General features: G+C 41.8%; 1 protein-coding gene across 1 annotated transcript; it reads left to right on the forward strand.

The window, feature by feature from the left end:
- On the forward strand, window positions 1-23,677 carry LOC111942675 (coiled-coil domain-containing protein 180-like). Its single transcript, XM_086841982.1, has 21 exons — window positions 1-1,477; window positions 2,305-2,387; window positions 3,645-3,754; window positions 3,845-3,973; window positions 4,140-4,250; window positions 5,330-5,425; window positions 5,670-5,831; window positions 5,986-6,105; window positions 6,797-6,879; window positions 7,563-7,651; window positions 8,090-8,203; window positions 8,860-9,033; window positions 9,549-9,664; window positions 10,462-10,609; window positions 11,840-11,935; window positions 12,519-12,736; window positions 14,506-14,712; window positions 15,225-15,371; window positions 15,641-15,785; window positions 15,997-16,113; window positions 23,572-23,677. The coding sequence occupies exons 8-21, from the start codon at window positions 6,038-6,040 to the stop codon at window positions 23,587-23,589; spliced, it is 1,740 nt and encodes a 579-aa protein (XP_086698108.1). The 5' UTR covers window positions 1-1,477; window positions 2,305-2,387; window positions 3,645-3,754; window positions 3,845-3,973; window positions 4,140-4,250; window positions 5,330-5,425; window positions 5,670-5,831; window positions 5,986-6,037; the 3' UTR covers window positions 23,590-23,677.
- The last annotated feature ends 713 nt before the right edge of the window (window positions 23,678-24,390 follow it).

Genomic DNA, 24,390 nt, shown 5'->3' on the forward strand with positions numbered 1-24,390 from the left:
GAGACCCGGGAGCGACACCCGGGAGCGACACCCGGGAGCGACAGCCGGGAGCGACACCCGGGAGCGACACCCGGGAGCGACACCCGTGGGGCCTGGCAGGGGAGCGGTAGGCGTGGAGTTTCACCGTTAGGAGTCTCCGGGAGGCTACGAAGCTGCTGTGAAGGCTGGTGCTCCTTTGCTTTAGGACAAGCTGAGAGAGCTGGGGGTGTTCAGTCTGGAGAAGAGAAGGCTCCAGGGAGACCTTAGAGTCCCTTGCAGTGCCTACAGAGGCTCCAAGAGAGCTGGAGAGGGTCTTTGGAAACGGGCCCGGAGTGGCAGGACAAGTGGGAATGGCTTCAAACTGCCAAAGGGTGGGGATAGATGGGAGCTTGGAAAGGAATTCTTCCCTGTGTGGGTGCTGAGGCCCTGGCACAGATTGTTCAGAAAGGCTGTGGCATCCCTGGGAGTGTCCAAGGCCAGGCTGGATAGGGCTTGGAGCAACGGGGGATAGTCCAAGGTGTCCTGCCCATGCCAGGCAGTTGTAAGATGATCTATCTTTAGGGTCCTTTCCAGCCCAAACCATTCTGGGATTCTGGGATTCAAGGAAGGCCCTTTTCCAAGTGAAGTGTTGTATCTCCTCTTGGCTCCCAGCTTGTAGTTGCCAGTTCTGGAAGCAGGCGCGGCCAGTCAGCTGCGATGAGCCATGTGTTCTCAATAGGACGAGTGTGACATGTTCACAGAGAGATCTGTAAACAGATCTTCAAGGCCCAGGTGAAAAAAGCAGAGGATTGAGTAAAAGCCAAAGGAGTTTGTTGTGTTACTCAGTTTGCTGGCTGTTGAAATGATCCCAGGTCATTTTCAACATTTCTGGTTTTGGCTTTTTTTAGGAAAAAATGGATGTGTTATCTCCAGCATATGCTCTCCAGTGAATCTACATGTGTTCCCATCTCTTTGTTGTCTATCAGGTTATATTAACTAAAGGCAGAATCATAACAGAGTAGTAAAACGTTTAGAGGCATAATTAGCCAAATACAGGCATTTTTAACTCTGCTGTTAACTTTGGTAACTGTAAGCAAGGCAGCACAATCCAGTTACTCCACTTTTCCTCTCTAAGCAAAAGATTATCCTTTTTTTTTTTTTCTCATTTTGAAGATAGCCTTAGATGAAAGTGGTTATGCATGTGGTGTGTAGGGTTCATTATTTTACTTTTCTCTTCTGCTGTCTTTGCCCTGCTGTTTTTATTAATTATTTTGTCGCTGCTCTCCATTCAGTAGGTTTGAAGGAATTCTAATTGTTGAGATTATGTTTCTTTAAAGGCTCACTTAGCCCACCTTTTGGATAAAGGAAAAAAGACAAGATTCTCTAAGAAGAGTAAAAAGTACACTTTAAATAGGCATTCAGAAATGTCTGCTGATGCCATGCCATTACCATGTAATCAGCAGAAATGTGTTGGTGAAACACCCATCAGTGACTTCACAAAAAAGCCACAGTCAGACAGGTAAAGAACAGAAGCATAAAACCCCAATTACATGTTCATAACTAGAGGGATGAAATTGACAGATTTTCAGTGGGAATTAGGAACTACTGAATTCTTGGTCATAGAACTAACGACTTGTAATAGACTGTCTCCTTGCCAAGTGTAAATTTAGTATAATGAACTGCTTGCTGCCCATTGAAGTGCAGGCTAACAGACCAATATTTGCAATAGAAGGCATATTGTATGGCTTTCCTTTTAAAAAGAAATTGTCTTTGCTCATAGCAATCTAGATATATACCTAGTCAGAAACATATTTTTTAGGCTGTATTTCCAAGTAAATGGCTTACATGATGATGCTGTAAGATAATGTGACGAACAAGAATGAAGATAATACAACCATTCTTTTTTATCCTAAGCCAGCTGCTGAATAATGATACAGGGATTCTCACTGACCCCAAGGAAAAACCCAGTGCCCAAGCTGTTGGGAAAAGCACTTGGGCAGATAAAGGCTATTTCCACGTTTCTTGCTGGTGTCTCCTAAAGAGTTCACAGTTTTTTACCTGTTAGAACTGTTCTGTATGTCTCTGTAGTTTACACATTCTAAATCTAACATGTATTGCTTTAATGCCATCTTAATAGATTTTAAGCTGGCATCTACCATCCAGGCTTCAATTTGTCTCAGAAGAAGCAACATTGATTCTTTAAATTATATTCTTGAAAGTTGGGATGATATTTATGATCACTTTAATGTTACATTTTGCCAATTAAAGTGAATTATACTATTATGTTAGTCCCTCTTCTGGTGCATTAATGGTACAAATTGAAGCTTTATTCACTTTCTGTTTCAGACAACCTACACCTTTTTCAGAAGCATTGGGAAATGTAGATGCAAGTTCAGCTGAGAAAGTCAGAGGCCTGCCTGATGTAGTTGGTAAAACTGGTTTCTCTTAATGTCATCTATTTTAAGTTGCATTCACAGGAGACATGGTACATGTAACAGTTTTAGCTGAACAAGGTATGAAATTGTGCTGGTTTGAAAGAAAATCAGCAGGAGAAATTAACCCCACACAAATACCTTGTGAGAGATTTTGAATTGGAGTTACAATTGAATAGAAAGATTACAGTAAATGCAATGGTACAGAAAAACATTTAAAACACAAAGTCAGAGTACAGCCTGGCACCCTTGTGGTCAGGGTTGCAGTGGTTGCAGTCCTGCCAGAAGCAGTGGTCTTGTGAAAGTTTGGGTCCTCCTCTGGATGTCCAGTGGTGGTGGTGGTGTCCCAAGTGCCCAAGTGCCCAGATTATATCCATGAGGTTCAGGTGGTACATCCCCCAGGGCAGGGAGGTTCACAATGGAATGATGGAATCCCTTGAATCTAGAATATTTTTGGAGTCCTTGATCAGCTGCCCATTCTGCTAGTACATATTCAGTTCATTATGGCCCATTGGCAGACATGACCCTCACTGGATGGGTGGTGCTACTGCTTCCCCAGCTGAAGGAAGGATAAAGAAACACTATCTCACCCTGCAGGGTCTGCCTCTTCTCATTTTAACATCCAGCTTGTATCCTGGGGGGTCAGGTATGCACTGAAAATGATCTATCATTAACAGCTCATCACAAAATGAGGTAGAGGGGAATAGAATACACAGTTTGGTTACAGCCACATTGGCACATTTTTCTCCTGCAAGACAACAAAAATCAGGCTCAGAAATGGCCTGACAAATTTTGATGATTTGAAGCTTAAGAGGCCTCATCTTCAAATTTTTGTTTCAAAGTTTTGATGGTTTGATGATTTTGAAGATGAAGAGTCTTCTAATAGGAAAAAAAAGCAGTTGTGAAATTGTCAATCACAGGTCATGTTTAGCATTATAAATTCCAGTTTTGATGTAATCAAATCTCATTCCTGAAATGTTGCAATTTTTTTACATCATAGCTGAGCTAATAGTTCCATGTTATTATCCTTCTGAAAAACAGAAGTTAATAAAGGAAATTTTAAAATACACTCTAGTATTTTGTATTTTTACCTCCATTTGCTAAGACTGCACTTCCCAAGGAAAGATGTTGCACACTGTGAGAACTGCACAGACTACAGCAGTTACAGTGTAGATTGAGGGATTTATTGTTCATGCATCCTATATTCTGCAGCAACAGTTCCAGGCTATAGAATGCTCATTTCTTTCTCTGCAGTTCCTGAGGAAGCAGGCAGTGGTACATGGAAGTACCTGGCAGAACGGCGGCAAAAGCGTCACGATCGAGCAGTGACCGAAATGCAGCAGGAGCTGGACGGCATTGGCAGGGTAAAGCAGGATCTTTTAATGCAGAGTCTTGAGTGCTCTTCTAAGGTCAAGGCCCAATATTGAAATGATTACACTGACCTACCGTTTTAGGAGATGGAAGCCTCTGTTTGGAAGATTCAGGAATTCCTTCAGCTTAAAGTGATGAAATCAGATGAAAAGAGTAAACTTCTGTTTGAAAAGATTGCATCTGACATGGCTTTGGAAGGTTTCTCATTTGAAGTAAGGCAGCTCAGAGCATTGGCTCAACTTCAGTTACTTGTACCTGCTCTATGTAATGTCTTCTTATGGTTCACTGAAGTCCTAAATTATTGGGTTTTTTCCGTTTATATTTTTTTCTTATATATATTCACTTTTCAATGAGATTGAGAGTAGATTTTTATTGCAGGGTTTGGAAGAACTGTGGAATATGATCCATGAAGAATCCTCAAACAGAAAAAAGTGGATTAGGGCAGTGGACGAATCCCTGAAGGAGATTGAAAGGAGTCGAGCTGTTAAAGTGAGCTGCAGTCTCAATAACTGTTGCTTAAGCATAAGATTGTTATTTGCTGATACCATGCTGGATGCAGAGCAGGAGTAGCTTGTTTCCACAGGAGTCAGAGGCCTGCCAGTAGTTCTGTTATGTGGTGATTGCTTTCTTTTCACTAATAAACTCATTTATTTTCACTCATTTTACACCCACATAATCAGGAAAAGCTACTTTTTTCCTAGTTTTAAGGTGTTTCTTTCTTTCACGATTACGGATACTACAGGTGCAAGGAATATGTGAGCTGCTTTTATTTTCCTGGAGACTTGTGTAGGTCAAACTTTCATCTGGTCTCTTATTTTTTTGGGGAACATAGCTATTCTGCAGCTGAGAAGGAGCATAGACATGAGCTAGCTTGATTTTAGTTTGTGTTGGCTGGGTGTCAGTAGCAAATGTGTTGCAGTTTTGTAGTATCCAGCCTAACCTGTCAAAGTCATTGGACATCATAGGAAACGTTTGGATAAAAAAATGGATAGACTCTGGAAGAGCTTGCTGCACTGTCCTTGTAGGCAAAGAAAAACTGTTCCATCAGTGCCTATTCCTCCTCTCTTTGTAATTCAGGTATGGTGAGTAAGTCTGAGAGTATCACCAGTAACCTTTCTGTTGGATTAGTTGCAACAAATGGCAGAGATGAACACATTTGCTTTAATTCTGTGTTCACTTAAAACAGACGCTGGTGGATTCCCTTCAGATATTTGAAGGGAAGCTGGTTTGATTTTTAAATTCATATTGCAGCCTGTCTGCAGAGCACTCAATTATCACAATTAAAGAGAAGTCAGCTGAGTAGTAGCAAAGTGGAATGTTTTCATTACTATTTTTATGAATTAATGAAAAAATCAGTCTTTAAGATAGCTAAGAGTAATATTTTAAAATTTACTTCTCAGTCTGTGTCATCCAATTAACATAAATTCATTTTAATTTATTTAATTGATTAATTAATTTAATTCATTTTAATGGAAAAATTGTCTCATTCCTGTAGTTTTTTGACTTTGAAAATTGATATTTGAGTTACACTTTTTGTTGTTGATTTTCTTTATTATTTTATTGCACAGATAGCAGATGTACTGTCCAAGTAGACCTTGAAACTGGAAGAAATTTCTTTCTTCTTGGCAGCTGATGTTCACCAGCTCATTAACAATAAGGCCATGGTAAATGTTTTACCTGGGGCAAGATATCAGTCTGAATATTCCTAGAATGTCTTTTTTTTCCCCAACTGAAATGCATTTTTTCTGCCTATCAATCACTGAAATATAGAAGAGATTTCTACTTGGCAGGGTATCCATTATCATTTGTGTCCTTTTTTTCCCCTCATTTTCTGTAGAAGAGACAATTTTTTTGGTTTTTGCATGTTGTATAATGCTTCTACTCCTGGTTTTATTTTTTAACACACAGAATATAAACAGAGTACTGCTGGGTAATGAGAGGGCAACTGCCAAGCTGCTCTTTAATCTAATGAAATCAGAGCTTGAGAAAGACAAATTGCATCAACTGAAATGGCAAGAGAGAGTCAAGGTCTGGAAGCTCATCCAAAAGAACTGCATAGTTCAGTTTCAGGTCAGAAATTTTGCAGTCTTATTTTGGACAATGAATAACGCAAAGTGACTAGTTTCTATAAAAGTAATACTTTATCATTTTTTCTTTATACATATCACATATGATGTCACATATATCATGTTTCCATTATACATATCTTTTTTCCATCCTGCAGAGAATTTACGGCAAGTGAAGAAATACAGAATCCCCCAACTGTGAAAACAGAAATGGAAAATATGATAAAGAAGCAGATTGTACTTAGTGAACAGAGACTGAGAGTTTTGCAGCACATTGGGTATGGCAGAAGAGGGTGTAGCATAAAGGGAAACAATTCTTTCTGGAGTTAATGAGGGACTTGGCTACACAATGCACTTTGCTTCCTGTCAGTGTGTGATTGTTAAATTCAGCAATAAGGCAGGGTCTAAACCTATTTTTGTACAGCTCTTTTTAATGGAAAAAAATGCACTCTTGATTTTCACTGCACCAGCTACACTAAATAGGTGGTGATCAAGGGCTAAAAATGCAGGAACGCAAAAGTAAATCTTACTGACGTTTGAAATGGGGTAGGAATGGGTGGAGAACTAGAAGTTGGTATGTCAAGACATTTTTTCTCTGTGGGATTTTATTTGTGTAATAAATTAAGAGAGGAGTCTGCATAGAAATCCAACACTGCTGTGTTTGAATATCCATCCTGAACACAAGAAGCATTTTTGGGTGTAATGTATTGCAATATTTACAGGGAGTTTTTTTACAGTGTATGTAGGAACAATTACATTCCTAGATGCAGGAATTACACTTAGTTCCTTGTCAGGCAGTAAATAGTTGGCCTCAAACAACAACAGTCTCTTTGGTTTATTTTCATTGCCAAAATGGCTTTAAATAAAATAATGCACAGTAGTATGGATACTCTGATTCATAATTTTATATTTTAAGTACTGACTGATTTGTATTTTAAGATACCTGACTCTTGTTTCCTACTTTGATAGCACCTTGTTGCCTCCAAAACATACACAATCTGACATAATAAATGAATGGTACAGAACTCTGGAGAATTTAAACAGGAGTATTGGTAAGTTGAGAAATGATAAAACCAGTTTGGAATTCAAGCAATCCTTTCTTTTTCCCCAGGCAACCATGAGGCAGACAGTTGTCCTGAAAGTGCATGTTTGCTCAATTCTTTATTCTATATGTTCCCACTTACGTTCTCTGTTGCTCTGAGCTGGCTACTAGGAAGACCCAAAGAAGCTGCCTGTGACATCACTTTCCTTTGGCCAGTGCAAACACTTACTCATGGTGAGATCTAGCAGAAACTGGCTTGTTAGAATTAATCTGGGGGAAATAGAAGGTTAATTTTGACATGGATCAGTTCTCAATCCTAAAAAAATCCTCCTTTTGAACTCTCAGAGAAGAAGAGGGGAAATATTGCAGATAATTCCTTTCTCCAAGTCCTGTAGTATGCCTTCCCTCTGTGTCTGCTTTCTCTTGCTGCAGAGCACAGTGAGCTTTGTAGCCTGTATGGTAGCATGGAGGTTGGTAGCAATTGTAAATAACTTGCTACTTTGAAGCATAATTAGAAACAGCTGTGTATTAAGGTGTCTCTTTTGATTGGTTGGTGGTGTCACAGTGGTGTGCAGACACTGCTGGCATCTGTCCCTGTGCTGAGATTCAGCACAGGGCTGCTGTCATGTTTCCTTTTCACACTGCACTGTGAAGTACAGGAATGTTGACCGTGGTCTGTTCCATATCATTCAGACACACCTAATGTGGAGTGCATGGAGAAAATGCGCATCCAGTATGAGCTGGTCCAGGACAAATGTCAGGAAAAAGTGCAGGTCTGCAAGGTGAGTGTCAGCTTTGGGTGTGGAAGTGATGGTACGATATGTCATTACAGTAAAATATGTTTGAGGATCCGCCAAACATTGAGATAACAAGTTTTTAACCTCTTACTCTGTTCAAAAGGTACTTGAAATGTGTAAAAGCTCTAACAAATGCCAGTAATGAAGGGGGTGCTGTCCTGCATTTACCTGGAGGATGCAAGGACCCTCAGCCTTTGTGCTAAATCCATCTTATCTTGGCAAAGGAATTCCACCTCTCTGCCTCAGTTTCTCCCTTTGTATCCAACTGAATTGTTTTGTTTACTAACGGAATGTGGGCTCTAGGAGGTTGAATCTTCCCTCTGTCCATTACAAGCAAATAAACACTAAGTTTAGCCATCTTCTCTGAAAGCCATGCAGTATTTCTTATATGCATGTGAATAATTTGCTATTCTTTTCACTTAGATGACCCTGTTGGATATTTGCACAGTAGAAGATGTTGAAATTGTGCATTCCAACATGCTCCAGATGACTGAGAAACTAAAACATAGGTTTGAAGAACAACTGGAGCACATGAATGTGCGTCTATTACATTTATTTTTATCACTCCTTGGGATTAGTCCTTTCTTCCTGTGCTCCCACCTGCAATGCCTTCTGCATTGTAGGCTATTGATGTCACATTAGAAAGAGGTCCACAGTGTGACTAAGCACTACAAAGAAGCAAAGTTTGGTGTGGAAAAGCTTCCTGTGGAAGAATTCATAATTATTGTGTTTATTATTTGTAATATAAATATATTGTATTTTTATTATAATTTATATCTGAAATGCATATGATAGAGATGAATGACGTATGGCCCACCCAGTCTGCCTTATGACAGAGGAATATATTTAAATGATCTCCCAAATGTCTTCCAATCTGATCTTTTGTGATTCTATATATAAAATGACTGGGCAGTTGTTCCTGATGTGATAAATTGTAGAATGTGATTTGGTGCTTTATGATGCCAGAATAAGCAGAAGTTTTGATACTCTCAGCTTGTACTACAAAAATCCACATTCTTACCCAGTTTACTTGGATTTTTCATTTTTTTTAACTCTCCAAATAGAAGACACCATGTTGAATACCAGTCATGTAATTCCAGGCAGCCTTTTATCACGTTACATATCCTCTTACTCATTCATTTCACCTTCCAGCAGTTTAAAAAGAACTTGTTCACTTGAATGTTTTTCTTTAGAGTGATTTTAAGGAGATGGCTAAATGGCATGAGCAGCATTGTGAAGGCTTGTACAACTATGTTCAGGATGCCATGGCTCTCTGGGATGTCCATCAGCTCCAACTGTCCCAGCAGGATGATGTACTTGAGAAGAAAGTAGATGAATGCAGATGGGAACAGGATAACATAATTCAGGTATAAACATAAAAACAAGGGTGTGCTGTAAAGAAAGGACTTCTTAATGCAAAGAACCCTCTGGAATTCAAAATAGCTGCTATAAAATTAAGAACATAATATCTGACTTTTGTATTGGAATTTCTACTTTTCAGTTTCATTCAGTCAAGTGCATTTTTGCTAACTCCTTGATTCACACTGAATGGACAGTCCTGTCTTCTTCTTGATAGGGCAACAGTGTTAAGGATCACTGCTGCTTTCTGTATAAAGTGGCTGCAAGTTGCTATTATGGGATGTCGTGCAGGTATAGTCTGGTTGGATGCAAAGTTCTCATAGTTACAACAGCCAGCTTGGGATAGCAATGTCAGAGGTGTTCATTATCTAGGCAGATCTTCATGGGTGATGAGTTTTGCTAAGGTAGCTTCCCTTATTGGTGTAGAATATATGTACATAATTAACTTATTTGAATCCTAAATAGTAATGGAGATTTTAGTATCTACTAAACCATTATTACTAGCTTTTTCATGTGGCCTTAGATGATGAAAGATAATCTGGATACAAGTTTGGAAAAAATGAAGATGGCAAGCTGTGAAGAAGAGCTGAAGGAATATTTGGAGAAAGCCCTTTCCTCTTTAGATCAAATTAGAACTAGGTATGAGTTTTGTATTGTAAACTTAAAAAGTAAAGCATATTTTAACGCTGGTTGTACTACTTAGGTCTTGTTTATGCTATTGTGTGAAGGTATGGAAAAAGACTGCTTTTAACTTCATGTAAGAATATAAAATAATGTACATATTGAACAAGGTTAAGGCAAATAATACCCACCGTTTAGGAATGGGACAAAGGGAGACTGCTATCATTCCAAAACCACACTCATTTGAGCAGTTAAAAGAAAGTCAGAGGTAACAGACCAAGTGAAAATACAAGTCCAGATTGCAGAAATGGAATGTAACCTATCTGAACATATACATAAATTCCCCATAATTATCTTTGTTTAGGAGACAAAGCAAATGCAAATGTAAATGAAAACAAGTGTGAACATTGATTTTTCTTGAATCAAGATGTAGCTTTATTTTCAAGTAAAAGGAAGATGAACCAGAAAGGCTCAGTCGCAGCTGAGCACAGTGCAGAACTAACATGGAAGACAATATTTTAACATCTTTTATGTAAGCAGTGTTTGTATGGTTCCCCATCCAAAAGGAAGGATGTAAAAGGCTTTACTATAAATATTTCTTAACTTTTGTGCATTTATTTATTTGTAATGAACTAATCTCTAACAAGCCAGAATGTGATTGTATTCAGTGTAAACAGGTCAGTCGCAAGATTTAGCCTAAAGGTTTTATGAGACTGATCAGAAGGTCAGATTTAGATTTAAAGGCACTGCAATCATACTGAATTTTATTTCTATACATACTTGAGTCTCTTCAACAGTGACCTTAAATTGGACAGGAATGAGACACTCAAGCAAATTGTAATGGATGAAGTAATGGCTTACCCAAAAGCTATTTTGTGGGAATTGATTTCTTATAGTATATCCATCAGCCAGCATTTTAGTGTGAAGGAAATCTCCAAACAGGTAAAAAGAAAATATCTACTGGTTTAGAACCTTATTAGTGTATTCATTTTTCACTTTAGAGAAAATTTACCTTTAAAATCCAGATTATATATTGTTTCAGCCATTGAATAAAATGCTTTTGGTAGAGATAGCAGAGGGAAAACAAAACATTTCTCAGTCCCGCTTTTAACTCTGTCCTTGTTACAAACGGCATTTTAGCAAATCCATTTGCCTTTTGAACAAAGAACTACAAGGTAATAGACTTAAAATAATCTATTTGAGTGTTACAGGTTCTTTAGATAGTAAGTGATCTATTCAAGACTATCATATCTTACTGAAATAGAAACATTTTGAGAAGGAATATGGGTTTCTTATAAGCAAATCCATATTTTAAAACAGTGTGGCAGGTATTTTTTGTTGTTGTTTTGGTTTTCAAACTTGCAAGGCACGATAGACTCCACAGTTCAAGATCAAAATAATACCTCAACAGTCCAAACAGGTATTTCTGCTTACTTGTTTTTCAATTTCTATTTCTTTGGGCTGTAACCAGTAGAAGTCTGCTTTAATTGTAAGTAACTAGTTGAGGCTTCAGAAGCTGAACAAACAGTGGAGCAGCAAGCTGAGAGCATTGTGCAAGGAGAGGAAAATCAGAGTATCCTGAGTTGGAAGGGAATTACAGGGATCATGAAAGTCCAGCTCTTGGCTTTGCACAGACATCCCAACAATCCCAACGTGTGCATCCCTGAGAGCATTGTCCAAATGTTTCTGGAGCTCTGGCAGCCTTGGGGCTGTGCCCATTCCCTGGGCAGCCTGTTCAGTGCCTACCACCCACTGAGGGAAGAACCTTTTCCTAGTACCTAGTCTAATCCTCCCCTGGCACAGCTCCAGGCATTCCCTTGGGTCCTGTCCCTGGTCACACCGAGCAGAAATTAAAGTTGCCCCTCTATTGCCTTTGAGAGGAGCTGCAGCCCCCAGTGAGGTGTGACCTCAGTCTCCTCTCTCCAGCTGAGCCAAATGCCCTCAGCCACTTGTATGGTTTCCCCTCCAGAGCCTTCACTATCTCTGTGTCCCTCCTTTGGACTTCTCTAGCAGCTTTAGGTCTTTCTAACATTGTGGCATCCAAAATTACCCCCAGGGCTCAAAGCAAGGACATCCCAGCCCAGAGCAGAGCAGGACAATGGCCTCTCTCAACTGGTGCCAGAAGATAGGGACAGTTGTCAAAAATCAGCTGGAGAAACAAACTTAATGGAGAAACAGGTGATCTTGGCACAGGAAATTGCAGAAACAGAGGAAGAAGAAGATGAGGAGAGTGTTCCTCATAAAAGTGAAGAAAATGAGCATGCAGAACAGGGACTAAGTATTATGCAGGTAAGTGAGCAAGAGAATACATTTGAAAGTGAAGGCAGTCTTGACCAAAATAAGGAGGAATAGGAATCTTTTTGCTGAGAATGAATAGAAAGTCGTTTTTTGCTTAGTTTGTATACAAAGCACCCAGGGCTCTAGATCCTTTTATGGGAAAATGGAGAGTATAAAACAGTTCACAACCATTCTTTTTGATAATTTTTCATAATTTTTTTTCTAATCTGTCTTTCATCACAGTGTTCTCAGCCTGTAGTGAATGATTTAAGCGAAGTATTTGTACCTACGTATTAGTTTTTCAGTTTCCATGAATTAATACCATAACGAAAAAGTTTTCAAACATTGTTGACTCTGCCTATGTCTTGTTGGCATATATATAAATAAATATATAAATATATAAATATATAAATATATAAATATATAAATATATAAATATATAAATATATAAATATTGCCAGCACTGTGTAAATGTCCAAATTAAGAATGAGAACATTATTCTAAATATCCTTAGGATTCCTAGACTAGCTGGTGCGCTGTTAATTCTATGCTGATACCTTTAAAAGTAACGTGATAATTTCCCACTGTTTCCCAGTCAGCATCCAAGAGCAGTGAGGCAGAAAGTGCTGAAATTGCCACGGAGATTTTCTCCACTGCTAGTGGAAACACTTTTACTGTTCTTGGAGTTGAAGAGGCAGGAAAGACTGACATCACAGAGAGTTACCTTACAAGTTTCGAAAAAGAAGAATCCCTTCCTATGTATCTGAAATATGTACTTCTCACAGAAGCCATGTTTGTCAAGCTGAAGGAAAGGTAAGTAGAAAACAAATTCTGTTCTTTCCCTTTATGTAACACACAAATTTCAGCTGCTTAGAAGAAACATTAGACTACAGAGGAAAAGTTATCTAATTAGTGTTGTATAATTAGATATTTATATTGTTAGCTATTTAATTATAAAATTAATTGTACAATTATTACATTAATCCACTTTTGAAATTCATACAAATACGAGAAAATGTTTATATTGCTTTGTATCCATGGCTGTCAAAGTACCATAAAAACATTTACCTTTACAGAATATTCATCATTTAAGGAAAATTATTTAGTGAGACAAGTAATTTGCCCAAATCCCCTGCAAAGCCTTGAAGGTAAAATGCCTGGTACTCAGTAGTATGCAGCTAGCTCAAAAATTCTACCAGTACTATGCAAATGGTACTGAAACCATACCTTCCTATAGCCAGAAGTTAAATTCTTAGAAATTATGTATTTAATAAATTCTTACTTATTATTTGCTGTTCCTCACCATAATATTTCTTTTTCAACCATAGGATTCGCCTCTGCTTTTTTGAGCACTTGGAGAAATGGTTTGCAGAATCCTTGTCAAACTCCTATGTCTTTGTAGCTGCCAAGAAAGAGGAGCTGAATTCAAAACTTCTGCTGCATCTTAAGTTGCATCAAGGAAAGCAGGAGGATATACAGACAAAAATCTACAATGTTCGAGCTGGTATTGACTTTTTTTTTTGTATTCTGAGCATCGCATGTGTTCCTAACATGATGGTCCTAAGTGGGCCAAAATCTGTTTCAGCACTAGTTGACTTAGTAGTAGAAGACAATAGAAAGCAGTTGGCTGTCAAGAATTCCCAGTATATTATGTTACTTACATATTTTTAAAATGATATTTCTTTTCTAGAGCTCTTCCTGGTTTGTGCTGTGTTATTTTTGGAAAAATAGACAGTAGTGCCTTGATTAACAACTGGATTGCAGAAGATACTGAACATTCTATTGTCAATGTTTGTGAATTCTCATCCACCTTGAAATTATTTAACAAGAGTCTGTGCTGTACAAAAAATATTTTAAAAGTATTGCAGGAAAAGAAATTAGCAAGTTGGGAGAGCCAAAATGTCAGGGCCAAGCTTCTGAAAACATGAGAGGGAGGATTTAACTCTGTGAAATGTCATTGAGCAGCTACAGAGCATCGTCTAACTAAAACTCTTTTTGCATAGGAAGTGTCAAGTTTTTATGGTGAGAAAAAGGGATTTTAGACAGGTTTCTTGGTCTTTAACACATAAGGAAAAAAATTCTGCTTTTGGAGAGCAGGCAAATAATTTTTCAATTTCCCTTTTTCTGCAAAGAGGACAGGTGCTTCTTCTGGCAGCTTTCTTCAGGTGGTTGCCTGGCTCTTGATTTATCCAGCTATCATTCTGGAAGAGAGACCAAAACTGATTTTTTTCCTTCCCTCACAAAACTAGGAAAAGTGGATGATTTTCCATTAAAAAATATGGCCATTGGTTTTGTTACGAGACTGAGAACAGAGAGATAAATGGAGATGTCAGCAATGACCAAAACTAAAGGAAAAAGAATGCTTGGAGCAGACAAGAGACACATGTGGTTTGAATGGATTAGGAGCTGTTAAGGATCTGTGTCTTACACAGAAGAAAAGTCAAAGAAACCAAATGGAATGTATTTAATTTGTATATTTCAGCTACTATGAGGTATGGCTTTGTTTTATTTTGCTGCTGCTGCTGCTGGTCACAGGTTGACTGGGCATAGTGATAGTTCACAGTAAACAGGGAATAATGTTCCTGTTGTAAAGTTCCTTTCTTCTCAGAGGAACTGTCACTTCACAAAGAGCATCTTGAGCGCCACTGTGCAGTACTGGCAGAAGGCCTGGAAAAGGAGAGAGCTGAATTCCTCAGATTCTCAGACCAGCTAAATAACCTCAACACACACTTCAATTGCCGAGTCAGTCACTTGGAGTTTGAGTTGCTCCACGCTCCTGTGACTGAGCAGTAAGTGTGCCACTGCTGTTGCTGTGAATCTCCCTAGTTAAATACTCCTGATTTCTGTCTGAGGTGTTTATGGTTTGCATTCTGAACCTGTTCTTTCATATGTTATTGCTCTTCAATGAAGACTACTTGATAAAACTTGAAAACATGTAAAGAATTTCATTCTCTTGCCCTGAAGAAATTAAAATCAGGACTGAACACCTGGAAATTTTCATCTGACAGTCTTTAAGTAGAAAAGATGTTTCATTGGTTTAGATTTTATCCAGTTTACTGAACATGCACTGTAAGAGCAGCTGACTAATTGTTTTTGAAGAAAAAGATGCAATAGTATCAGCTGTTGCTGATACCTTCCATGGGTTCATCCAAACCATCCCAACTTGGGGAGCTGCTTTGAGAGTCATAAATCACTTCTGAGTCCTCAGATTTGCTCATGTCTTTACAGCCAGCAGTTGTTGAATCATTGTGTTGTGTTCCTTTTCAGACATCTTTCCTTATCTTTTATTATTTGCTGTTAGGTCAGCTTCTTCCAGCAACAATCTGGAATCAGAGCTCCAGAACCACCTGGAGTCAGTCAGGGTTACTGTGAGAAGTTACCAGCAGCACTTGGAGGAAGCTTTAGGAAAATTAAGAGATTCAAATGTGGATTTTCTCAAAAGTTGCAGGTATATAGATTTCATAGAAGTGTTGTTTATAAATGGTGACCGAGTTCTGGGAATCAGCGTTTGTTGAATAGGCAGAAGAGTAAAAGTAAATTTTATTTTGTTATTCATCTAGGTTCCCATTTAAAAAAATAAATGCATCTTGTTAAACCACAATTATTATGCTGTTTTCATCACATTTGTGTTGATATATATGTTTCAGGGCTGTTGAGCTGAAACAGTCTTGGGGAAAAAGATGACTCACAGCCAATTGTTTTTATGTTTGCTTTCAGATTATTTTCAGAGGTCGGTAACTTTTCTTCTGAGGAGGTAAAGTTTTTCAGCAAGTGTCTTCAGAAAGAAAGTAAAGAAATTGACTCCTTTGAAAGTTCAATCAAAACAGATGTGGAGCAAATAAAATCGAGCTGCTTGGAGCAGGTATGCAGAATTACATTATTTCAAATTATGTTTTCTGTTGACATATTTGATGGGATTTGCAGTCAGCCTGCTTTCAGATTAGAACTGTAAATCTGTTCTGTTTGGCAATTACATGATGGAAAAAATTAGTAAAAATGGCAAGGTCTATCACTTCAGTTTTAAAAAGTGAAAAATTATCTTGTTCTGTCTTTTGTTTCTGACATTCTTAAAGGCTACAGAACTTTTCAAGCAGTCTCAAAAAAGGTTTGCTTCTCTCTCTCTGATTCGAGCCTTTATGAGGAAGGTCCCTCAATCTTTGAGGAGGTTACGACAGCAAATCAAATCAGAGGTACAAACAGAATCATCAGAACTTTGCTTAAATTCGTTATAATAATTTTCTTTTTTATACCTTTGAGGAGATTTTGGCTGAATTCATAGTGGACAAATATTACATTATTTTTATGTTGATTTCAAACCTGTTTTCTATCTATCTGCTATTTTCAGCAGTCACTATCTGCTGAAAAGCTTATTTTTAATAGTGCTGACACTGTGCTGGCATGCTATGGCCTTGCAGCACATTGAGTGTATACATGTCGGAGAAGGGAGACGCAGACACCAGATGGTCGTCAAGCAAATCTCCTTTATTGATCATTACACTCGTGTCTAAATACATGATTTAATTAGCTCATACATATTGCAAAAGTATAGCTCATCATTGGTTATTCTGCTATCTATGTCACTACGGTACATAGCTATGTGCTTCTGCATTCTTGCGGTTAACAGACCGTCCCTGGTTCTTCTTTCTCGTTCTGTTTGCCACATTCTTGTTCTCCTCCCCATATCTCAAGGGCAATCCGTCCTTGAGACTGCCTCTGCACTAGTGGTGTTTTATCTCTAGCAAGTTTGTACAGTCATGGCCTTTCTCGCTTAACCATTCTGCCACAAAAGTCTCCACACTTCCCCCGTTTTCTTTTTGGATTGTGTAAGAGCGCCGAGAAGATGTTCTGAGGTATTCCATATGGTAAGGTCAATGGGCAAGTCAATATCGCGACGGGAAACAAAACCTACTTCTATACACTGGAGAATATCTTTGATTGCTCTGTTCTGTTGAGGGGAAATCGTGACAGGCGAACTGGGATCTGTTCCCTTCAACAGTGGGCGAAGGCAGTTTAGTAAGGTGTTTGGGATGCCAACTATGGGTTTCAACCATTGAAGATCACCAAGTAGGCGTTGCGCGTCATTTAAAGTGACAATTTTTGTTGAGAGCTGCAGTTTTTGTGGACGCACAATTTGATTGGTAATAGTCCATCCCAGGTACTTCCAAGGTGCGGTCTGTTGTATTTTTTCTTTTTTGGTCTGCTGTTTAAGTCCATTGTGAGCATGGCTATCCCTGATGATCCAAATCCTTGATTATTCCGAGGGCCTTGCATCAATGTTTGAATGCCTTTGGTTGTTTGTGGCAGTGGTATAAATTGGGCAATGCGTTGACCGGCTTCAACAGTAATTGGAGGGTAGAGCGTATATGCCATAATTTGTATCTCTCCGGTATAGTCCGCATCTATGACTCCAGGTAAAACAAATAGGCCCATCACAGAAATCGAGGAGCGCCCCAATAAAAGTCCTCCATATACTTGTCCCCTAATCTTTATTGGGCTGTAAACTCCCGTAGGAATTCGAACAGGGTGCGTTGTCATCAGCGTTGTTTTCACTGCTGCTGCCGAGTCAAGTCCCAAGCTCCCGGCAGTGGCTGGTTGTAGACACGAGGTGGCGCTGACGTCGCGGCAGCAACTTGTGTCTGAGCGCGGCTGCCATTCGCGCTCCGCCGTGAGTTTCCCGAACGCCGGCGGCAGGCAGAAGAGTTGTGCGTGTTGCTTTGACAATTTTGGCACCAGACCCCAGTCGCGCGGCATTGTCGCCTCATGTGCCCTCCTCCTCCACAGCGGTAGCATTTCATGGAAGGGGGCTTCTGGGTCGCAGCCGCGGTTGCCGCTGCTGGAGCGCGGAGCGGAGCAAGAGCAGCTAACACTTGTGTCTGTGTACTTTCTGCCTGTTTCTGTAACCCCTCTCCTAATGCTTTAATGGCATTCACTAGGAATGCTTGTTGCCCTGTTGGTTGTAATGCCATTTTTTCTAAGGCTTCCTCAATCGTCCAATTAGCCCCCAGGGTCAACAGAACTCTTTTAGTAGTCTCGTTACTATTCTGCAAGGCACACTGTTTAAGCAAAGCCCCTCGCATATACTCAGGGACCCCTGCTCGTTCTATAGCGGTAGCAGCCTTATCAACAAAGTCTCCAAAAGACTCCTCTCTCCCTTGTTTGATTCCCATATACATGGGAATTCCTGAACTATCTTTCACCTGACTGATAGCAACTCTAAGCAGACGCATAGCTTCCCTAACTTTGTCTGGTCCGGAAATCATCTGAGCCTCGGTTCTTCTATAATTTCCTAATCCCATCATCTCTTCCACTGTAATTCCCTGTAACGGATCACCGGGTCCTCTTTGAACTCCAACCGACTCTTGAACTAAAGCTTGCCAATGTGCGTTAAACAGCAGCTGCTGATGTTGAGTAAACATCAGTTTCACAATGCTTCTACAGTCATTGACAGTTAGCAAATGCGTGTCAAATATGTAGTCTATCATTTGTTTAGCTGGTTCACTCTTAAATCCAAATTGACTCACTGTCTGTCGCAGCTGAGCTAACAACTTCTAATCAAGAGGTGTATAGGTCCCTAACTGAACAGCTTGTCCTTGTTGGTTTACCCCCGGGGTGTAAACTACAGGCAGAGCCCACGTCCTCGCCGCCTCCACGGTGACTTCATCCCCACTCTCTAGCCCATGCTTAGCCAATGCGTTCCATGCTTCTCCCCTCTGTCTAGCCATTTCCTCCCACAGGTCACTCTCTGCCCCAGGGACAGGATCTGGCTCTGGCGGAGATTGTGAACTACGCATTCCAGGCTTAACAGATTGGGCTGAAGGGTCCTTAATATCAGAGGTGGCTACGACAGGCACTTCAACGTCCTCTGTGGACTTATTGAGAGGGGGTGCCGAGGGCCAAGCACAATCATCTGTGCCCAAACTGCTAGAAGCAGGTATAATTACTTGGGAGACACTTGGTGCTAAAGGTTCATGATCTCCATACCGTGCATTCCTTTTATAGGCTTCTACTGCTTGCTGAGCCGCTCTTTTTTCTGCCTGATGTTTCAATAGAGTATTATGCACAACTCGCCAAATTTTTCCTAACTTTATTGCTGTTTTATCTTCTTCTAAGACTGCTTCACACAACACATCTCCTAACTTACGCCACTCACTCAATTCATGTACCGTGTGCGGGTTGGAAAAACAACCCTTCGCGTGACCCCATGCTAGCAATCCCGGTACGTCTTTTCTAGGATTTATGTCTCTAACCCCCAGCTTATCTAATAACCCCAAAAATAAATCATATGCTGCTTGCCTGTCCATTTTTGTCGTCAGCGCTGTTGCACCCCTCCGGCTCCGGCAGCACGTATGGCTCAAGACCACCGATGTAGTCCTTGAGGGTGCTTTCCCTTCGTCGTTTAGCACCGACCCGGGTGCCTCAGGTCCCAACACTACTTCACCGACCGTGGCGTGTTCTCTCCCCCGCTTTTTTCTCAGCAGGGGGTCGTCGTCGGGGTCACCATTTGTCGGAGAAGGGAGACGCAGACACCAGGTGGTCGTCAAGCAAATCTCCTTTATTGATCATTACACTCGTGTCTAAATACATGATTTAATTAGCTCATACATATTGCAAAAGTATAGCTCATCATTGGTTATTCTGCTATCTACATTACTGCAGTACATAGCTATGTGCTTCTGCATTCTTGCGGTTACCAGACCGTCCCTGGTTCTTCTTTCTCGTTCTGTCTACCACATTCTTGTTCTCCTCCCCATATCTCAAGGGCAATCCGTCCTTGAGACTGCCTCTGCACTAGTGGTGTTTTATCTCTAGCAAGTTTGTACAGTCATGGCCTTTCTCGCCTAACCATTCTGCCACAAAAGTCTCCACAGCCAGGAGGTGTGGGGAGACAATCCTGATGCACAGGACGTGCTCCAGGAAGAGCCCTGCGGCTGAAGGGGTCAGTAAGAGACAGCCAAGGCAGCTGGAGGGAGAATCAAACTGTGCTGCTCCCCCAGGGAAAGCACTTCACTCACGGCCAGGAGGGCTGGCAAACACAGGCTGGGCTTGGGGTCTCCTGCAGCTGGGAAAAACCTTTCCTTGGAGCAGGCAGACTCCAGCCCTGCTCACCTGTGGCTCGGAGCTGGGAGGTTGTGATGTGCTGCTGGTGCTGGGAATCAGCTGGGAAGAGTGGGGCACCCTGCACCTCAGCAGATGTGACCAGAGGTGCCCAAACCCTTCACTGGTGTCCTCCTGTGTGCCTGAGGAGTGCTTGACAGACCTCAGCTTAGCCAGAAGTGGCTCATGGCCCTGCTGGGATGGATCTCTAAAGTTTAGATAGGTGGCAGGGGGTTCAGTATTTCCAGGGCCCTCTAGGCAGTACTGAATGTGACAAGCTAAAACTCCATTTTCATGCCTCAGTTACTCCACTTGTGCCCTTTCTCTCATCATTCCTGGTTGTTTTGAAGACTCCCTTGTTCTGTTTTTAGCTGTGGATCTTTTTCCAGAGACAGGAACAGGGAGAAAATGTGTGGGATTTTTGGTGGTGGTAGGTTTTTTAGCCTTTTGTAATAGAAATAAACTTGTCTGACTCTGCGCATGGTCATTTACCTGGGCAGGGATGGCACCAGCCCCCAGAGAGCCCATTTGTGCTGGTGTTGCTCTGCAGCCCCTGATTCCTGGTGGGATCTGTTCAGCCAGAGCACTTCAGCACGTCCTGTTCCACCTGGGGACACCTCTCCGTGTCAGTGCTGTGAGGAGGAGGAGGAGGAGGAGGCTGCAAGGAGCAGAAGAGCAGCTGTGACCTGCAGGGAGGCACAGGGTGAGGGGCAGGAACACAGATGGATACTCCAAGGCCCAGGAAAAGGGGATGTGCTGGTGCTGAAAGAGAAGGGAGCAGTTTGGGTGAACCCAGACAAGATCCTGCAGCCTCTGGCCCTGGCTTCTCCCAGGGCTGGGCTGGCATCTTGGGGACAACCCTGGGCTTGGTTTGGTGCCATGGAACCCTCAAAACTCTTCATTCTCAGTCCCCAAACTCTTCAGGCCTGCAATTATTAGATTAAGTCAAATCATCCTCTCTGTCCATGAAGGTCCATTTTTGCTGCTGACCCCATCCCCCAGCACAAAATGGTTCTGTTTTCATGCTCTGTCTAATTTGTAATTTTCATGGGTGTTTGAGCAGCCACTTCCACCTTTCTGGGTGCAGTGTGGAGTGCTGGAAGTCAGGAATGCCAGTGTGTATAACATTGTTAATTTTAGGCATTTCTCTAATCACTGCCTGCCTTTGCTGCTGCCGCCCCTCCAGAACCACAGCAAAAACATCTCTCAACATCCCTAAAGAGCAAACAAGATTTAAATTGTGCTTTGAATTCAGATATGTTCTCCTTCCAACACTCAGAGTGGCAGGGAAAGGGCTGATGAAACCCTGCAGCCACCCCTGCCACGTCCAGCCTCTTTCCTGGTGCTTCCTCAGTGTGTTGATCTGTGAGCTGCCAAATATGGAGCAAGATTTGGGTGTAATCCTGATGGAAACCCCCAGCAATAACCAACTTTGGGGGTTTTACTGCTGCTTTGACACAGATGCTCAAACTGAAGCTGTGTCCTGTCCATGCCAACCCCCAGCTTATTCCAAGCTGCAGACTTACTTGGGAATCTTTGCCTTGGATTTGGCCCCTTGCTGCCTTCAGTGAATGAATCCCTTTGTGTGCTGGGTTCAGCTTCCAGCTGAAGCTGAGGCAGTTCCTGGGAGCAATTTGAATTATTTTTTATTTTGGCCACGACAGTGGAGAGAGGTGGTGACCCCAGAGGGCAGCAGGACTAATTTGGAGGTTGGAGAGAGCTCAGTGGTGTCCCCACAGCCCCCAGGAGCTCATGGGGACTGAGGGAGGTTGGGTGGGGAGAGGAAATCTGCATCATCCAACTTTGTGTACCTCCAGTGTCTGAGCAAGTTATTCACGCTTTCTTTGGAGCTGAGAGAGAGACACTGATTTTTCTGGAGTGCCATTCACCAGCCTGGGTTTCAATATCTGAAATGAGTGAGAATGGGTGTCCTGGAAAAGCCTTTTTTTAAAACATGGAACCTGCAAAAGCTGGCTTGGACAGAGCAGTTAACTACAAGAGTAGTTAATATCTAAATTCAGGCAACTTTAAATGTTTCTTCCCTGCCCAGGTATTTCCACGCAGCTAAGGCAGACCCAAGCTCGCTGCTCTTTCCAGTTCTCTTTCCTCTGCCCCCAAACACGATGTGAAACACTGCTTTAGAATGTTTTACCCTGTAAAACAACATATTGCACTGTTCCCTGTTCACTTTCAATTTTATGCAACTTTCTCTGCTGGAATAGGCTCAGTGATCCCAGGAAATAATTGGTGAGCTTGTTAGACTAATGGGATTTTTTATTTTCAAGGCTATCGATCAAACAAGTATGCCTGAAAATTCATTATACATGCAGTGAGCACAAAATAATTATTCCTTCCCATGGAAGTGCCGGAGGAGAGACTGTGATAAGGTGGAGCTTTAAAAAAACCTGCTTGATTTATCATTTGAGGCAAAGTTCCTGTGAGATGCACGAATTCAGTATTGAGTGACAGTCACCTGGCTGGCCAGGGGGCAGGGGACAGCCTGGAAAGGATTTTGACTTTGCTTTTTTGACTTTATTTTTGGTCTGGAGCTAAGCAGCCCCTGAGTTGTGCTCGTCCTTTTCAGCAAACAGCCCCAGGTGTTGTTTGGAACAGCAGAATTTTGTGTTGCTCCCAGGTGGTGAAAAAGGGATGGTTTCCCACCTCCCTCTTCTCCAGGGCTTTGGTTTTCCATCTCCTTCCCCTCTGGGGAAGCCAAGGAAATCTCAGCCAGGAGAGAGGATTTGTTCAGTCCTGCAGGTGGACACGTGAGAAAGGGGATGTCAGCAGTGGAGGATCTAGGCCAGAATAAAATGCTGGATATTGACTGAGATGTGGGCTGTGCTGCCCCATGTTCAGCCTCACCATCCCGAGCATTTTGGGTCTGAATTGCAGTGTCTGGGGTTGTCCTGGTTTGGGGCTGCTGGGATCTTGCCCACGAGCTCAGCCTGAGCAGTTCCATCAGTTGTGTCGCACGAGGAACCAGGAGGAGATGCTGGCAAGGGAACTGGAGCTCCTTCCCTGTGGGGACAGGCTGGGAAAGCTGAACCTGGAGAAGAGAAGGTTGTGAGGAGACCTCAGAGCTCCTTCCCAGGGTGTGAAGGGGCTGCAGGGAAGTGGGAGAGTGACCCTTCCTCAGGAGCTGCAGTGACAGGACAAGGGGGAATGGGATCAAACTGAAAGAGGGGAAATTTAAGTCAGAAATACACAAGAAATTCTCCCCTGTGAGGGTGGGCAGGCCCTGGCACAGGGTGCCCAGAGCAGCTGGGGCTGCCCCTGGATCCCTGGAAGTGCCCAAGGCCAGGCTGGACAGGGTTTGGAGCAGCCTGGGATAGTGGGAGGTGTCCCTGCCCATGGCTGGGGGAGGAATGAGATGATCTATAAGGACCCTTCCAACCCAACCCATTCTGGGGGGGAATTTTACCTTCAGTGTATTTGCAAATTGCAATTTATTTTTGCATCTTTGTTTGAAAATTAATTTGTCTTAAAGATATTTTGTGTGTTTCTTGAGTTGTCCACATATTGCTGCTCTTCAATCAAGTATTTTCCATTTGCAGAGCTGGCCAAAGAATTAATTGTTCACTGAGAAGTTCCATAGAAAACCCCTTTATAAAAAAGCACAAGTGGATACTGTCTTTGTGGGGAAAATTGGTGAATGTTTGGGATATGACAGGAGAGAGAAAAAAGGAAAAGAAGCAAAGACAAGTCATAAAAAGGATCAAAAACGCAAGCTGTGACATCTTGGAGAGAAAAATGCTTGCTATACTTTGGAAAACCTCGAAAACAAATCTCCAACATAACTTAAAAATAGTTCTTCTCGTTCTGCAGGCACAAAGACTAATTGGAAGTGACACCATTTAAGAATGTCACTTCCAGTCTGTCTCATTGCCCTGGTGTTTGTGCCTCCCATCCTGTGCTGGGCTGGGATCGCTCCGTGAGCAGGGAGAGGGAATTTTGTCCCTCAGAAGAGACTGGGCTTGGTGGCCAGCTCCTTCTGGGCAAGCAGCTCCTGATCCCCATGGATGCACCCACAAGTGCAGGGATCTGGACTTGGCATCTCCAAGCCAGCATTTGCCTTTTTGATGGACACCTCTCACAGCCAGTGTGGTTGGGAAGGTGGTGACCTGACTATCCATTCTCTGGTGGTGGTCAAAAACTTATAAATACTGAGAGAATAAAGGACTCTGTTGCACCACACCTCGAGCTGTGTCCCTGTGACTCATTTTGTGTCCAGCAGTGACACCCATCCTGGTGCACTGAGTGAGGGGAGGATGGACAGGCCAGCAGCAGTTCTGGCTGGAGGATTCCTGCTGGGCTGAGGGCAGTGGCTGCGCCCATCCACACAGGAAACATCAGTGTGTGTCCAACACCTCCTG

This window comes from Cyanistes caeruleus, chromosome 9 (genome assembly GCF_971803275.1).
Source record: "Cyanistes caeruleus chromosome 9, bCyaCae1.hap1.1, whole genome shotgun sequence".
Taxonomy (NCBI): domain Eukaryota; kingdom Metazoa; phylum Chordata; class Aves; order Passeriformes; family Paridae; genus Cyanistes; species Cyanistes caeruleus.

What these genes read in the sequence shown, in the direction of transcription:
- LOC111942675 (XM_086841982.1), top strand. Translation starts at nt 6,038, where the DNA reads ATGGAAAATATGATAAAGAAGCAGATTGTACTTAGTGAACAGAGACTG. An exon ending in AACAGGATAACATAATTCAG is followed by an intron (nt 9,034 to 9,548) that starts GTATAAACATAA and finishes ATGTGGCCTTAG; the next exon opens with ATGATGAAAGATAATCTGGA. An exon ending in GATTTTCTCAAAAGTTGCAG is followed by an intron (nt 15,372 to 15,640) that starts GTATATAGATTT and finishes GTTTGCTTTCAG; the next exon opens with ATTATTTTCAGAGGTCGGTA.